The following is a 15,956-nucleotide window of genomic DNA, read 5'->3' as shown; positions in this document are numbered from 1 at the left end:
GATTGATTAAGTTAAACAAGGGGACTGCGATATGTGTGATGAAGTTTAAATGGTTTTGTGAGGTCTTTTGGCTGCATTTAAAGTATACTAAAATGCTTCAGAGGCACTAATTCCTGGAACAAATGCTTGTTAAGAAAACTAATGTTGCATGTGTGGAACGCAGCTTAGCAAGGTGCTGAGTACTTTTATTATTTTGGCACTCAGTACTTTGCTGCAGAATTTGGCTTGTGGGCTAGGCAGTTTTCTTTTGGATAAGAACTATTTTGTAAAGTTATTTTGAGTGAACTAAACGATCCTTAAGGAAAACATACTTTGTAGGACCAGGCTGATCTACAGGATCAGGACACTTATTGATTTACCAACACAAGAGGTGTCATCTGGGTCACTTGCGTTACTCTCTCATGTCTGGATGCACAAAGACTCTTCTCAGTGGTTCTTTAAAAAAAAAAAAAAAAAAAAAAAAAGAGTTCTGTAAAGCTTTGAAATTTCTGTCTGAATATCAAAGAAGCAGGCAAAAAACAGGCTTTCTAAATTATTTAACTGCATGTTAATCTCAGACTTCCAATAGTGACTGCTTGGAGTAGAGTAGATACCCTTTTATAAATAAGAGGAGTTTGAAATGTTAGACTGGCAAGAGGCCTGAACTGAAAAAACAGAACAGTTTACCTTCTGTCCTCTGCTTCTATGGTGTGAAAGAACTGGGTTGGAAAAAAAGTAGCGCACACAAAACCCGTTGCTAAGATTTTCACTTCAGTCTTTCCCTTTCAGGCAGAAAAAAAGGTAGGGAAAGCTGACAGAAACTGCTAAAACAATATTTCAGCAGAACCCACAGCATCAGGGGAAATAGTAGTGCAAATCATTAACAGCTGAAGGTTAGATTAACACACCATTGATTGTATCCTCTCCCAGGGACTAATTTTCATTTTCTCAACTAGCAGCAATGGTTTGCCACTTCCTTAAAAAAAATCTGTGGTTGAGTCTAAAATGGTGGGCTTCAGTCTATTAGTTAGAATGAAGCTTCAGATGCGTCATTGCATGGAGGTCTTTAGATTTTATGGAAGAATTAGGAGTCACAGACCATATTCATCCTGTGAGCATGTTTTTCCATTTCACAGTCTGTATAACAAGTACTGCACCTCTTTAGGGAAAACAATATTTATTCAGTGTTTCTTACTTCATTGTTGGAGAAAATGCAAATCATAAATTATTGATATTTGTTTGCCAAATATAAAAAAAATAAAATAAAATGTAGGTGCAAGAGGAAAAGTCTAATCAGGAAAGGTAATGTGTTTTGTTTTAGACTTATTAGACTCAACAGCATGCAGTAAGTAGAACTGCTTTGCATATACATGTTGCTCATTCTAAAATATTCTTAAATATAATTTTCTCTGCTTTAATACATACTGTGCATTCCTCTGCATGTGTGATTGGTAAATTTTATATACAGAGAAAAGGAATTTGGAAGAAAGGGGGAGATTTGAGTTATTAACCTCATTCCCTGCAACTTAAATGTTGGTGGTTAAAAAGTTTCTGAGAACTAAATAAATAACTAACTTCTCTAACAAACCATTGCCAGGAGGCTTGAAATGCTGTTTTAAAAATATTCTCCCAAGAGAAAGTTTATTTTGGGTATAAATATCCTCTGTACAAGTATGTGCATTATTTCATATTGGCCCATTTCTTCTTTTAAAGCAGCAGAACATAAATCAAATCAAAAAGTGTTTGGGGGATAAATGAGGTAGGTACATTTTCGACTAGTTGGGAAAGTCTCTGTTCTTTATGGTCATGCTCAATTGCCAGATTTTAGTGCACAGATCTGCAACACAGTCATAGTGTGTGTGTGTGTGAATATATATGTTTAATGGTTTTGTCAGTCAAATCTGCAATGAACTTCCCTATTTCTGAAGAGAACACTACAATTTTTATATATTAAATACTTCACTTTATGAAATGGGGAGTTTAAAGTTCTCTAAAGTAGTGCTGAGCATCAGAAATCAGAAAATCCTTTTGGGTTAGTTCACGTTGCTCATCTCAAGATACTTGCACATCAGCAGTAATTGATTCAACGGAGTAGAAATCCTGTTTCTCCTGTAAGCCAGTACAGTTCAATTCTTAACAGATCTGGATTTTACATAATTCTTTTCCAGAAGGGAGACTGAGGGGGTGGTTTCACATACATTTTAGGCCAAAACTGCTGCCAAATGAAACACCCTAGCCTGACCTGTATTCTGTTTGCTTATTCCTGTCTCTGATCTTCCTTTCCCCTTTTGCCAGCATCAGGATTTGTGTTGTTCTGTGGTGAAGTGGCCCAGGAAGCACACTGAGCACCTTCCCCCATGATACTAGCCTGAATCAGTTCTTACCATGGCTTCACAGAATCTTGTACCAGAACAAAAAATGGGCATGGAAAAAAAGCAGTTGGGGTAGTGAGATCAGTAATATTTGATTCTTTTTTTGTAGTACTGAGTTACCCACTTCTAAAGTTATGTGAAATTGCAGCCTGAAAACAGAACCTCTCAATCCTTAGTAGTAACAGTGTGAAGAAATGATTAGAATGCACTTGGTTGAGACTGGTGCAAACAGTTCACAACCCCACGAGGCTGACAGTGTCCTAACAGAATGCAAAATACTCACCTGCATCAATACTTCCACTTAAAGTAAGTGCTGGCTTTCTGAGGTACCTCCCAAATACTTCACTATGCTTAAGACTGCAGAAAATTATGACCGCCTAAATTAGTGATTGTATCTCTTAGAAGAAAATTTGATATGTGCAGTCTCTTGTAAATTATATTTTCACTTCAAGACTTATTAGCTACATTTTTCTCCACATCTGTTTGAATAAAGCTTTGGACAGATGTTTACTTAGACCATGGTCAGACGTGTTGCTTCTGGTCCAGCTGCCCCCTCAGATCTGCCAACATAACTGCACATTTAATTGCTCCCTAACCTGGTCCTGACAAAGTGATCCAGCTAAAAGCAGAAACAAAAGCCCCCCAAGAACTATAAAAGAGGTGTTTAAGCTCAGCTGCATTCATTTTGACAGAGCTGGGTCAGGGAGCAGCTATGCATGCAATTATGCTGGCAGGTCTGAGGGCTGGTAACCACCAGACTTAGGGCAGTGATGAGCAGATGGGGCCAAAATGGAAAGGTAATCGCTTAACCTGATTAAATAGCAAGGCTGCTGAGCCACTACACCAACCATACTTCTGGCTACTGCACTTCTGTCCTTCCTATGTTCATTGTCATACTCATCCTTTTCTCTTGTTTTGGTTAAGGTGTCTGTCTGATCCCATGCTAAGGTATTTCAGATCATTATAGGAGCAAAAGGTATTTACTTATCTTCAGAGAGAGAGACGGGTGAGCAGGACTGGCAGCCAGCAGCTGGACTGCCTTAGTCTCCACTGAAGCTGCATACAACTCCATGAGTTCAGCAGCTGCCTATGGCAATTTAGACACCGCCTGCCAATAGGTGTTTCTATTAAAAAAAGATTTTAATAGGTAACAAGACTGAAGAGACAGAATCTACTCAGCACCCTGTTGCTCACTCTCTTCAAATAGGTTGCATAGTTCTATATTTCATAAGAATTTACTCCTGGCTACACTGTCCTGTATGCTCTGCTAGTTGTTCCCATGTTTTGTCAAAGTTCACAGCCCTCACAGCTCTGTAAGAATAAGTTTTGAAATAAGTTACTAATTCTCTGTAGGTAAAGCAATTAGAGTAGGATAAACACCATCACAATGGCTGTGCGTGTGGGAATTAATAGCATTTTCAACAGGCAGACCTGATTCTGGAAGAGAATTTTCTAATTCAGTTCAATTAAGCTCATAGCAGGGACCATACATGAACAATCTTGGTTTGGTCTAATTCCTTTTTCTTGTCAGCCTGCTTCATCATCAATGAATGGAGTGGGGCAAACTCAGTAAATACTTGGTTATTTAATCCTCTTGAGTGTTGCTACTTACTTGCTGCCTGGTTTAACACAGCTTTATAGATTTGGTGCAAGCTACACTGGCTTTGCAGCAGTTAGAATCTAGCTGTGCCCATAAAAGAAGCCAGAGCTTCCTGCCAGCCATCCTATGTTCATCGCCACCTCCCTGCTCCCCCATTACCATCTCCACCTCTGTCAGTGGTGGGTGCTCCCCTGTGCATATCAGCAACATTCAGGAGTTTGAACTGAGAATTTTGCAGACCTGGTTCATTTTGTTTGAGACATGCTGGAAAGCATCTGTGTGAGCGTAGCTCCTGGCAGAGCACATGAGTACCAGTGAGTAGCTGTAGACAGGCTGGCGTGCATAGCGTGCTTCTTTCTGGTGATGACTAAGGAAAGCTCTGAGCCAGAGCTTAAGGCCCTGGAGTTTCTAATGAAATGATGTATAAGGAAATAAGCATTAAAGAGCAGAATGTAGGAGAGAGACTTGGGAGAATCAGGATGTTCTCAAACTAATTGACTGAAACAACTGGTAGTCTCTACTATGATGTTCAAGAGCTTGCCATGTTTCACACAATCCTGTCAGGAAGCCAGTGACTCTTTTGAGTTGTAACCTCTTAATAACAAGACAGCTGTTTTTGGAATTTGTATTTGTTTGTTTTTAGTGCTGCAACACTTCTTATTTTCTAGAAAGTGGGCCAAATAAAGGTTTCTGAATTCATGAATGTTAAAGCCCAGTTTTGCACCTAGCATGACTTGAAATGTAAAAACAAAATGCTAACATTTGTTCTCAGATATATTTGTGCTTCTATGTGAAAACATAGGCTGTGAACTGAGTTGGCTCTTATCAAAAACATGTTAATAAATTCACTAATCTCTGAAGCTCACAAAATATGCAGGTTTCTCAAACCCTTTAGTTATTTGCATATATTTTTATTCTTTATTCTTCATTAAGGTAAATTTCATCAGCATGCATGTAGTTCTTTTTTTTTTAAAAAACAAAACAAAACAAAAAAAAAAACACTGACTCTAAACTGCGTACTTTTCTGACTAAAGTTCTGGTCTTTGCTAAAAGATTTATTAGGCTTAAATCAGAATTCCACTAGATGGAGCACCTGGGTAGCATTTTTAGAACTGGCTAACAGTTTGCTGGGTCATCACCTAGTAGTTGTGGAAATTAGGGAAAACTCTCTCTGATTTTCGAAATCAATGAAAATAATAGTCTTGTGTGAACAAAAGCAAATGGTGACTTGAAAAATTCAGAATCATGGCGAAAGGTGTTCACTAAAAATTCTTCTGTAAATGTTTTTTACTTCAAGGTTTGGTGCACTTTGATATCTCACTGAATCAATTTAACTGTGAGAACAGTCACATTAACACTTTCTTTGTTCTGGATAACTCATAACTTCTGCTCGTATGTGACCTTTGAGGATATAATAGGCTTGTTCCTAATCTAACTCAAACGCTAATGCAGATTTGCTGAATTCAGTAGAATAGCCACTCTTCTGCAAGTAGGAGAGATCAAAATAGATTCTTTATTGAAAGAACATACCAAGTAAGCTCTTGTATTACGCTTGTATAGTGTTATTTGTATAAACATTCAAACATCATGTCTGTTGCTTCATGTAAAATGATGTTTTAGTATCTCCTAACACTGCGTGTCCTGAATTTACTGGAACTCATTCTACTGCTCTGTATCCTGGCTAGGTATAAATAGATCTAAGAAATGCAGTTTCCATTCTTATAAAGGAAGAAGAATAAGCTGCTGTGCCAGAGGTACAGGTGTACCGAAGTAATTAAATAATTTGAAATTTGTAAACGATGACTTGTATGTATATTTGCAAAAGAACTGCATATAAAGTTAGGATGGGAGGTGTTATTGCCATGGATTGTATCATGAATGGCTATGGAATTTTTGAAGAAAATATTTTAAGTATTTCATATTGATTTTTTTATTTTTCATTTTTTATTTTTTATTTGTTATAGGTTTCTTCTTTATGTATGAAAGAGCAAAGAAAGCAAGAAGTGACTCAAATTATACAGACAGGACATATTAAGAATAACGATGCTGCCTTCTGCTTCCAAAACCTGTTGTGTTTTTTTTTTTGGTTTGTTTGTTTAGTTTTTGTTTTGTTTTGTTTTTCTTGTTGTTTTTTTTCATGTTTGGTACCACTTATTATTGGAAATTAATAGTAATGTCTTAAGTTGGAGGACAAACTAAAGAAGTGCAGCAGGATCATGTCTGGTGAACAACAGGTCAGCTCTGTCAGATGACATCTTGGCTAATAAGGCATGTAACACAGCTAGTAGGAGTACCAAATTTACCTCTGTATCACTTTGCTTTGGAATTGGTAGATTTTATTATTTTTTAATTTTTTTTTTTACTTTTCTATTTTACCCACTTGAGGAAAACTGGGGATTTGCATTATTTAGACTAAAATGGCAGAGAAGAAAGCAAGCCATACTGAGGAAGAGGAGAGACCTTGATTCAGCTTTTGTGTCTGGTGGGAACATTTTTTCAAAATGTAGGTGCTATTTCCTGTAATCAAGGGCTTTCCAGAGCCTGATAATCATTTCCCAGATGTATCATTTTGGTGAATTATTTTTTAGCCTTAGGTTATTTCATGACTGATTTTGCATATTAAGAATGGGAGAGGATCATATTCATCTTGATGATAGAAAACAGGGAATAGAACTCCCACAGCTCTCTCTCCCCTTCTCTCCATCTTGTGGAAAGTTTGGCTTTATGCTAAAGCGTGAAAAAAGCCTTGACTGCAGTATGTCAGGCATATTTCAGTTAGATTTGTGTCAACCCTAATAAGTCAGCTGACAAGGTAATAAATTGAGTGTCTGTTCAAGACCTGGCACCTGTACAGGAAATAAAAGGGGATTTCAGTTGCAGGAGGTTTGCTTTGTTTTGCAAATGGACATTTTCTCAAAGTCCTCTACCTCCTTCCCCTTTCTTCTCTTTTCTGAATTCATGTTATCAAAATGTTTATTTCAGTTGTGACTGGAGCCAGTTTTTAATCTGGAAAAGAAAGCTCCGTGAGGGTCTTTGGAATTGGAAATCCTGACACTTTCCACTCTGAAACAAAAGCTTACAGAGCTTTTAATTATTCATGTATCCTGCTGTTACGTATATAGCTTGAATAATTTCCAATTACAGAGGAGAAACTGCCTTTGTTTAACGTTTTGAAACTTTACATTGATGTAGTTGAATCAGGCTGGGAAAACTTAATTTATTTAACCCAGGGAAACAATGTATTAGTAATACCTCACTATTTTTAATGATAATATAACCTCCTGACCGAGGTGTCTTAACATGTTTCCCTCTGTGTCTGACCTCCAAGGATGCAAGGCTGTTAAAGCTCTTGAGAGCTGAGGCTTTGTAGGTCCAGCTGTAGAGCTGTGTTTTTTAGCTCAGGGGCCCCAGGTCATGTCCCAGTGTGATGCGAGGTGGTGACTGCAGCAGTGGCAAGAGCCTAGGTTGTCTCCTTGTGGACTTCACTTTCCATATACAGTTCTTTCCCTGTGCTCAGAGAGACAACAGCTATTGCCCCTGATCCTTCTCACTTCTGGTGACTGTCCTGGGGACTATGGAAGACTTCTCCGGAAAGCTGATTCCAGGCTCAAAGGTTGCTCTGTGAGCTGGAGGAAGCAAAACAAGACCTGGTATTTTTGCCAGGAGTCAGCTGCTTGTTCTTCCAGTTGAATTTTCTCCACCTTTTCCCTCCTTCATTATCCCATTGGGATCTACCATAAGTAGATCTTCATGTCCACATGGAGAGTTCATCTCCCTGAATTTCCTTCTTGGACTTTTTTAATTAGAGGAAGCGATAATCTGACCCAGTGGAAGGAGAGAGGGGAAATGGTTTATTAAAACAAATATTGTCACCTTTAAATAAAGCATGTATGAACTTTAGAAACAAGAATATGAAAACCATTTCTGAGTCAATACAGTTGCTCAAGTGCATACTTTGCTCAACATATGAAAATTTTCAGCAGAAATGTTCAAAATCCAAGAAGACTAATCTACATAATGTATATAATAAGGTTTTCTGTGTAGTCTGTGTGTTCTAGGATTTATTGCTCCTTATGCAGAGGATTAGACTAGATGACAAAAGTCTTAGATATCTGCTTCTGTCATATTTATGGTTAAAACTAACATTTAAATGAGGAAAATGTTTTCTTAAGTTCTCCTCAGTATTTTCAAGAAGTGAAAATGGAACTTGAGGGAGAAAAAATAGGCAATATAAACCTTTAAAACTCCAAGTGAACTTTCAGAGTTGTAACTGAATGCAAGCCCTGGACTTCTCTATCTATCACACTGTAAATTTTTTAAAAAAATACTTAGCTAAGCAACTCTTCTTTCTCCAGCACTGCATAGTGATATGATGGATTACTGCAAATTAATTACTGTAATCAGATAGTGGTATGCGTTGTAGAGTTGTGATTCAAGCATGAAGGAAAAAATAAGCAAATTCTGACTTGTACAGCAAGTTACACATAAAAAATGTGTTGTGAGGGTAGCTCAAGTTTTACACCTTGGCCTCAGCTTGTGGAAAAAATGAAAAAAAAAAAAAAAAAAAAAAAAAGACTCAAGGGTGAAATATTGAAAGCTGATCAAAAATGGAGGAAATGTACCAGTCCACATATCTTTGGGTGTACTGCAAAGGCATTATATGTTAATAAAAGCAAAAGAATAAAGTAAGAAAACAGTACCTAATAATAACTGATACTGTATGTTGCAAAAGGTGTTTTAAATTTCCTGGCCATTGAAAAGATGTTAAGAAATGCCCATTTCTTTGTGTTTGAATAATATCAGCTCCCTTCTGACCTGTTGTGAAAGTGACTGAGAATTTATACTAACCTTTACAGATGCCTCATGAGGTGAATTGCAAAAATCTGGTTGGACACATATAATCTTCTTTAAAAATATTTATAGAACACAGCTCTTATGAAAATTAAACATGTTCCAGGTGTGTAAGGTCCAACTTCTAGGCATAGATCAGTTGATTTTTTGAAGTTGCAGATACACCTGCCATTGCAACTTAAGAGAAATCCTTAATCTGCCAGCTGCCAAAATGAAAATATTTGAGTTTTGTTGTTTTGTTTTTGACCAAGAGATGAATTGGTTTATTTGTCATAGGTGTAGGAATGAGTTAGTTGCAGGTAAATATGGCTGCTGGCCATGGAAAATATATTATTTCTCATCTTCTCAAGGAGCACCTCTTGTAAAGCTTCATCTTCTCTGCATGGTATGGTGGATGCAATGCTGTTATAATTGATGCCTGATATTGGGAACTTTGGATTTTCAGCTTACTTTGTTTCTTGTTAATAATTTTATTTAAAACACCATTATGGAAAGAAGTGTTAATGCTGGGAGTGTGGAATTACTGAATATATGTCTCTGAAAATATGAAGATGACCACAAAGTTTGGTGAGAGTTCATGAGATGAAACAGCAACATTTTCTGAGATTCCCTCCTGTTTCAGTCCATCTGCTGAAAAGGACAGTGCATGATCAGACTATTTTCAGGGATGTTCAGTAGAGTTCTATATGGCCAGTAAGACAGATCAGTGTCTTCCCAGGTTGTGAAACAAGGTTTTGGAGGAGAAAGGATATAATATGTCCTCTTTTAGTTATGTTGATTGAAGTATTTTGGGGGCTGTGTGGTAAAATAAATTGCTGAAATCACATATATGAAAAATAACCAAACTGAAAAAGAGGAAATACGGACCACAGAGAAGTGTCAGAAAAATGAGCAGGCATGGACAGAGACCCACTTCCTCAGAATGAGCTATCTCACTTTCCTTGTGCCAGTCCTAGCATTAAATCCCCCTCTATACTGAACTCAGCAGAACCAGTCAGGAACTGCAGAAAAGGCCTTGAATACCTTGAGGGATGGGGCATCCACAACCTCTCTGGGCAGCTTGTATTAGTTCCTCACTACCTGCTGAGTAAAAAGTTCTTCCTAACATCTAACCTAAATCTCCTGTCTTTTAGTTTTAAACCATTCACCTTTGTACTATCACTATTGGACCATATAAAAAGTCAGCTCCCCTCCTGCTTGTTAGCTCCCTTCAAGTACTGGAAGGCTGCAGTGAAGTCTTCCTAGAGCCTTCTCTAATCTTAATAATCCCAACTCCTTCAACCTTTTTTCATAGGAGAGGTGCTCCAGCCCTCTGATAATTTTTGTGGCTCTCCTCTGTGCCTGTTCCAACAGCTCCACATCCCTCCTCTACTGAGATCCCTAGTCTTGGATAGAGTACTACACATGGGACCTTAAAGGGCAGAGTAGAGAGGGATGCTAACCTCCCTCAACCTGCTGGATGCTGTTTTTTTGATACAGCTGAGGATACTGTTGGCCTTCCGGGCTGCAAGTACACACTGCTGGCTCAAGTCCAGCTTTTTTGTCATCAGGACCTCCACATCCTTCTCTGCAGGGCTGCCCTCAGTGAGTTCTTCTCCCAGCCTGTACTCCTATCTCAGATTGCCTCAACCCAAGCATAACACCTTGCACAGCCTTGGTTAAACATCATTAGGTTCTCATGGGCACAGTCTTTGAGCCTGTAAGATTCTCTAGTTATTTCTCTTACTCATCATTAAGGTAAAGATTTTAGTTCTTTCACAATAATCATACATTTGAGTTTGAATGGAAAATGATTGCCACTACACTTTGAACTTGAGAATTAATGAGTTTCTTGCAGGAAGGTGAGAACAGGAGCACTGTGCCACCTGGAAGGCACAGGACTGCTGAACAGTTGCTTAATGGGCATGCTTCATTCCAAAATGCATGTGATGAATGGATGAGAGCTTGTTTTAAAAAACTCAGTAGTACTTTTGCTTCATGTTTGTCAAGTTAGTATTGGTTTTGTTACTTGATGAAGATTGTGAAGCTTGGACACTGTTTTTGTATGTTACAAAAAGACTCCTGTGGTAAATAGACTGATAAAACTATTTGGTTTTCTGTTTCAGTCTTCTATTCAGAAGTGTCGACATAGTTAGTTACATCTATGTATGGAATAACTACAAACTCTTTGAACTGCCTTGGGACTCAGAATGGACATGGTATTTGACATTTCTGGGAGTGGACTTTGCATACTACTGGTTCCATCGCATCAGTCATGGTAAGAGTGAGCTATTTGTTTTTAATGGAAAAAGAATCAGTAATTACAGTATTGATAAATGAATAAAAATATTTTTGTTTTGTGTTTAGATACACACATTTTATACATATGTATATACCCACATATGTTTATAAGATATTTCAGAATCCTGTCTTTAATTAATGCTTGACTTAAAGGTCATTATTATGGTTTTTTTTGAGAAATACATTTATAACTTTACTTGACCTTGTATATGAATTTGAAAAGGATTCAACCGGTATTTGTTATAACAGTGGAGGCTGTGTAAATCATGCCTGTTACTTCTGTTCTTATATACTGTGAAGGCATTATAATGTCAATTTCTCATTGTATATGTTACAAGTTTCCTCTCTGTGGTGACAACATATGTTTGCTCTAGCCTTTTGTGTTCTGTCTGCTAGTGCAGTAGCACTTTGTATCAGTCCTAATTTTAGGCCTGATCTAAAGCCTGTAGTGAAGAAGTAAAAGTCTCCTTATTGTTTCATACTTTGGACTGGACCTCTCAAGGCAGAGTGCTCACAACCCACAAAAGCTGTGAAATGCAGTAATGCAAGTTTATGTAATGTGCTTTCAAAAACTGAAAATGTTTTGATGCCAATAGGTGTGTGGAGAATGTGGAAGTGGGTGAGAAAGCATGAGCTTCTGTGGGGAGTGGGAGGTGGGAAAGGTCCCTCCCGAGTGGGGAGAACAATGCCGGGTGGGTGCAGGGGGACAACAATGATGTGGGGGGCCAGGGCTCACAGTGGGACAGGGCAGGAGGTGAGGAAGCGTGGGGAGCTGGAACAATGTGCTGGGGGGGACATTGCGGCTGGGAGCTGGAGCCCTGCGTGGGTGTGCGCGAGACTGGGAATATGCTTCGCAAACAATGACATTAACAGCGCTGGCAGAGCTGCAGCCCCGGCTGAGAACTGGACCAGGGTGGGAGGATATTCCTGTGTTTTTAACTGAAAAAAACAACTGCCTGAAAGTGTTAGCCTGGCTCAATTTTCACCACTCAGTGGTAAAATACCCAGTACCAGAGTAAGGAGCAGAATCAGCTCTATGCTTTCTAAAGCATTTGCACTTTTTTCTATTCCTACAGCAACTGTGAATTCATTTTTATCTGTTTCTCTGTATTTCAAGGGTAACTCTGGGACTGCATACTTAAAAATGAATCATGCTAGCAGTTTTAGAATTAAAATCCAAGACAATTCTCTCAGTATGTAATGAAGCTGTGGAAAACATGCAACAAAATGTTTATATCTCAAGAAGGTCAGCCCTGAGCTATTCTGTAAAAGCTAAGCTAGGCTTCTGGGGGCTGCAGAAATGTTGGTTGATGGTGATGCAACATTATAGAAAATCACTCTAAATTAGGATTTTAGCATGGACAACAGTTCCTCTGGTTGAGCAGCCATAATATCTGGAACAGGGCAACACAGCTGCAAAAGTAGATTGATTCAGAAGTTGGAAAGGAGAATATGAATGAAGGATATGCTTTTAAGATGCAGATTCCTGAAAAATAGCTATACACTTGGAGATGCAAAGATGCTGGATCAGTCTCTGGTATAAGTGGACAAACACACCCTTGTGCTAGAAAGTGACAGAGCTTGATGATACAGGCTTGGATTCTAGAGCAAAGTTACAGATTAATAGCACATGTGTGTATCCCAGGAAATTCAAGCTGTGTGGACTTTGCCTGAGGTTGTAAATAGTAGCACTAACTGTTCCAAAATGAAGAACTGAAATTCAGAGAGATTTTGTTATCATCATATAGCTTCCCCCGTCTCTGAGCAATTATTTGATAAGGTAATAAGTAGCCGTGAGTTTGTCTTATTTTCACATTGTCCTTCCAATAATTGGATTATTCATTAGTCTATTTGAATAAAATGGCTGAATCCTTTCAGACTTCAAAGTTTCCTTTGGAGCAGAAACTCTAATCTGAAATATCGAGTTTTTACCCAGTATCTGGGAAACAATGTTTTCCTCTTTGCTATATGTGTGTGATAGGTATTATCATAAATTGAAGTTATACAGCAACAAGAGGAAGTATTTTTAGGTGTGACCTCATTTTTTTTTAAAGGATAAAGTTATTCTAAGTATGTTCTTGTATTTTCAATTGTTTGCAGTAGTTACTGAAAAGTTAGAGGATAAAATGTATTGCCAATTATTCCAGCATTCTTCTGGGCCTGATCCAAAAGCCATGGCAGTCAATGGGAGAATTTAGTTAGCCACAGTTTTTTCTCTTGGTGTTTTAATGAATTTCTAAATTGCTGTAACTTTTCCTTTTGCTTCAGTAGAAACAATCAGTATGGCCATATTGCTAAAGAAAATAAGCTGCAAAATAAGATTTTTTTTTTTTTATTTTATTTTATTTTTTTTTTAAGGGGAAGGATATGCGTGGGTTAGGGGATTTTTAGCAGATATTTTAATCTAGCATATATGGATTACTCCTCAAGCTTCCTCTCCAGGTGCAGAGTCCTTTGCAGAGTTATTTGTGCTAGAAGTTGGGATTTGCTGGTCCCAAGGCAGTGCAGAGCTCTGGCTGTGGTGGAGCACACTCCTCCCTGAGCTCTGGCCTCGCTGATACGCCTGTTGCAGACATATGACAGCGGCAGTAAGGAATTTAGAGACTCTGTAAACTAATTTCTGCAGCAGCCACACCTTTTAATCAGGGGAGGAAATCTAGAGTTTTCCAGGTCTACGCAAAAACAAGGAGCTGTCACTCAGAAACACTGGTGATGAGCAGAGACTTTTAAGGACAATTTGGGGTCTCTCCTCTCTACTTTCAGGCCTTGGAGAAGCTGTCCTAGTCTGACAGCCAGCAGGTTCAGAGATCCTGTCTCTTTTTAACAGCAGCTTCCAACACCTTTTCTTTTGTTCTCCTTTACTGCTGGGGAATTTCCATTGCTTCAGTGTCCCTCCCCTCAGACAACCTGGGAGAAGCAAGTTTCCTTCAGCTGGGCCAACCTTGGCGGCTGCATTGTTCTGCCAGGCCCAAGGCAGCTGTGTCAGCTGCCGAAGGGATACGTGACAGGGTCCCTGTCAGCAGCAGCCTGAGCCAATATCAGCCCATGCTTTGAGTTACGTGTGGAGCACATAAAATAGGCATCAACTGATAAGTGTATTCTATCTGGATTCTCCAGCTACTGTGTAAAGTTTTGAGTTAATGGAGTGTCTCTTAATAATTCTCAGTTTATTTATGGTGGATAAGAAATAAATCAGGCTTATTCTGGAGCAACAGTCTCTGAACTCCTCAGATTCTGCCATTCCATAGGACCAACTGTTTGGCTGAAACAGCTTCTGAGAAGTAGAAGTTTCTTAGCCGTAGGGTCTCTCTTAGCCTTCTTTATCTGTAATGTAGATATCTATATCTGAAATCTGTAATGCTTCTCCTCTTCTCCCAGTAAGCATCTTCAGTTACAATTTCATAGAACAATTCAACAATTCCTATTTGCTCTTTCCTACATTACCCAATGAATTCTGAAAAACGTGCAGTGTGGTGACTACATACATGAAATCACTGAAATATTCTGTATCAAGCTTTCTTTCTTAGGAAATCCAACTCTTTTTAGTCATCATATGGTCAATTTAACAATGGTGCATGAATTGCTCGCTAATTGAGGACTAAGAGTTTAAGCCATATTTGCTGGCATGGTATCTGTGCAATATCTGGAGACTTTAGGGAAAGCAGAAAAGGATTTTTTTAGTCAGTACTGCACAGGTGGATAACTCATCCTTATATAAGGAACCAGACTAATCCATATATGGATAAATGGGGACAGACAGTGTCTCATGATTAATGCTATTAAAAATATAGGAATAGGCAAAAATAAAAAACAGTCCTAATCTTTCTGTTAATTATACATATATGCAGTTAATTATTCTTATATGTTGGCATGTTGGGTGCTTGCACAATTCTATGTTCACTGTTTAATGAGAATATGAGTTTGGACTTCCAAGCTTGTTAAAGGAGTCAGTAAAGTCTAATTTTTTTTTCAGCATTTACATTAGCCACTCATTTTTGGAGAGGGTATTGGAATCATATGATCATGCTATCTTTATTTATCTGACCCATTCCTGCCTTTGAACTTCTTTCATCTGCATTTTATAATGTGCTTGTCTGAAGTCAGTTTATCGGAATGGACTTGTTAAGTAGATTTTATATTAGGACTTGATAGTATATTGAAATAATTTTGGGTTTAAGGGATTTTATTTTTATTATAATGAATTTCCCATAAAATGATGCCTGACTTTTGTTATTGGGAACATGGTCAGAAACATGAGGTTTTCTTTTCAGAAAAACCTTCATTTCCCTTGGAAAAGCAGTAAATGAGAATATTCTCTTGCATGCCAGAGGCTCCATTTGGGGTGCAACAGAATGGCTGGGTGGTGGGTATTTGTTTGTTTGTCTGTTTGTTTTTTAAGCTTGTCCTTACATTTGAGAAAATTATACTGTTTACCTGTCAGTTCAGTGCTATATTGATTGTTCAGCATGTTTATTTCAGTCCCAATGAAAGACGGAAAACTTTGGAAATAAGTCGAGGGACTGAATGAAGCTTTGCTCTTTTTCTTGTTGCAGCTTCTATTGACTGCAAAGGGAACTGATGCCCAGTGATTAAGAGAAAAATGTTGTCTTCTTGTGAATTTTAGAGGATACATTTTTTTGTCATTCTGGCACTTGTTATTTTTTTCTTATTATTTAAACAGGCTTGGGAGAGTAAGATACTAAAATGTTGCCTCTTCTTGCTTCACAAAAATAGCAAAAGCCATAGCTGGTTGTCATATTTTTTTGTTCTGTCTTCTGATTGATTCTAGTCTAATACCTGCAGACAGCATAACATGAATTAAAAGTAGAGAGTTCATGTGATTATGATTCATTCCCTGACTTCCAATTCTAAAT

At 38.1% G+C, this 15,956-nt stretch overlaps 1 protein-coding gene across 1 annotated transcript in view; it reads left to right on the top strand.

Moving 5' to 3' along the window:
• AGMO (alkylglycerol monooxygenase) overlaps nucleotides 1–15,956 on the top strand; it is a 171,970-nt gene that overhangs the window by 8,120 nt on the left and 147,894 nt on the right. The window contains exon 3 of the mRNA XM_015853865.2: nucleotides 10,908–11,059. Coding sequence (XP_015709351.1) covers nucleotides 10,908–11,059 — 152 coding nt within the window. The remainder of the gene's footprint in view (nucleotides 1–10,907; nucleotides 11,060–15,956) is intronic.

The sequence above is a fragment of the Coturnix japonica genome, chromosome 2 (genome assembly GCF_001577835.2).
Source record: "Coturnix japonica isolate 7356 chromosome 2, Coturnix japonica 2.1, whole genome shotgun sequence".
In the NCBI taxonomy this organism is placed as follows: Eukaryota; Metazoa; Chordata; class Aves; order Galliformes; family Phasianidae; genus Coturnix; species Coturnix japonica.
The sequence above is the reverse complement of the archived record's forward strand: the minus strand, read 5'-3'. Positions and strand labels throughout refer to the sequence as shown.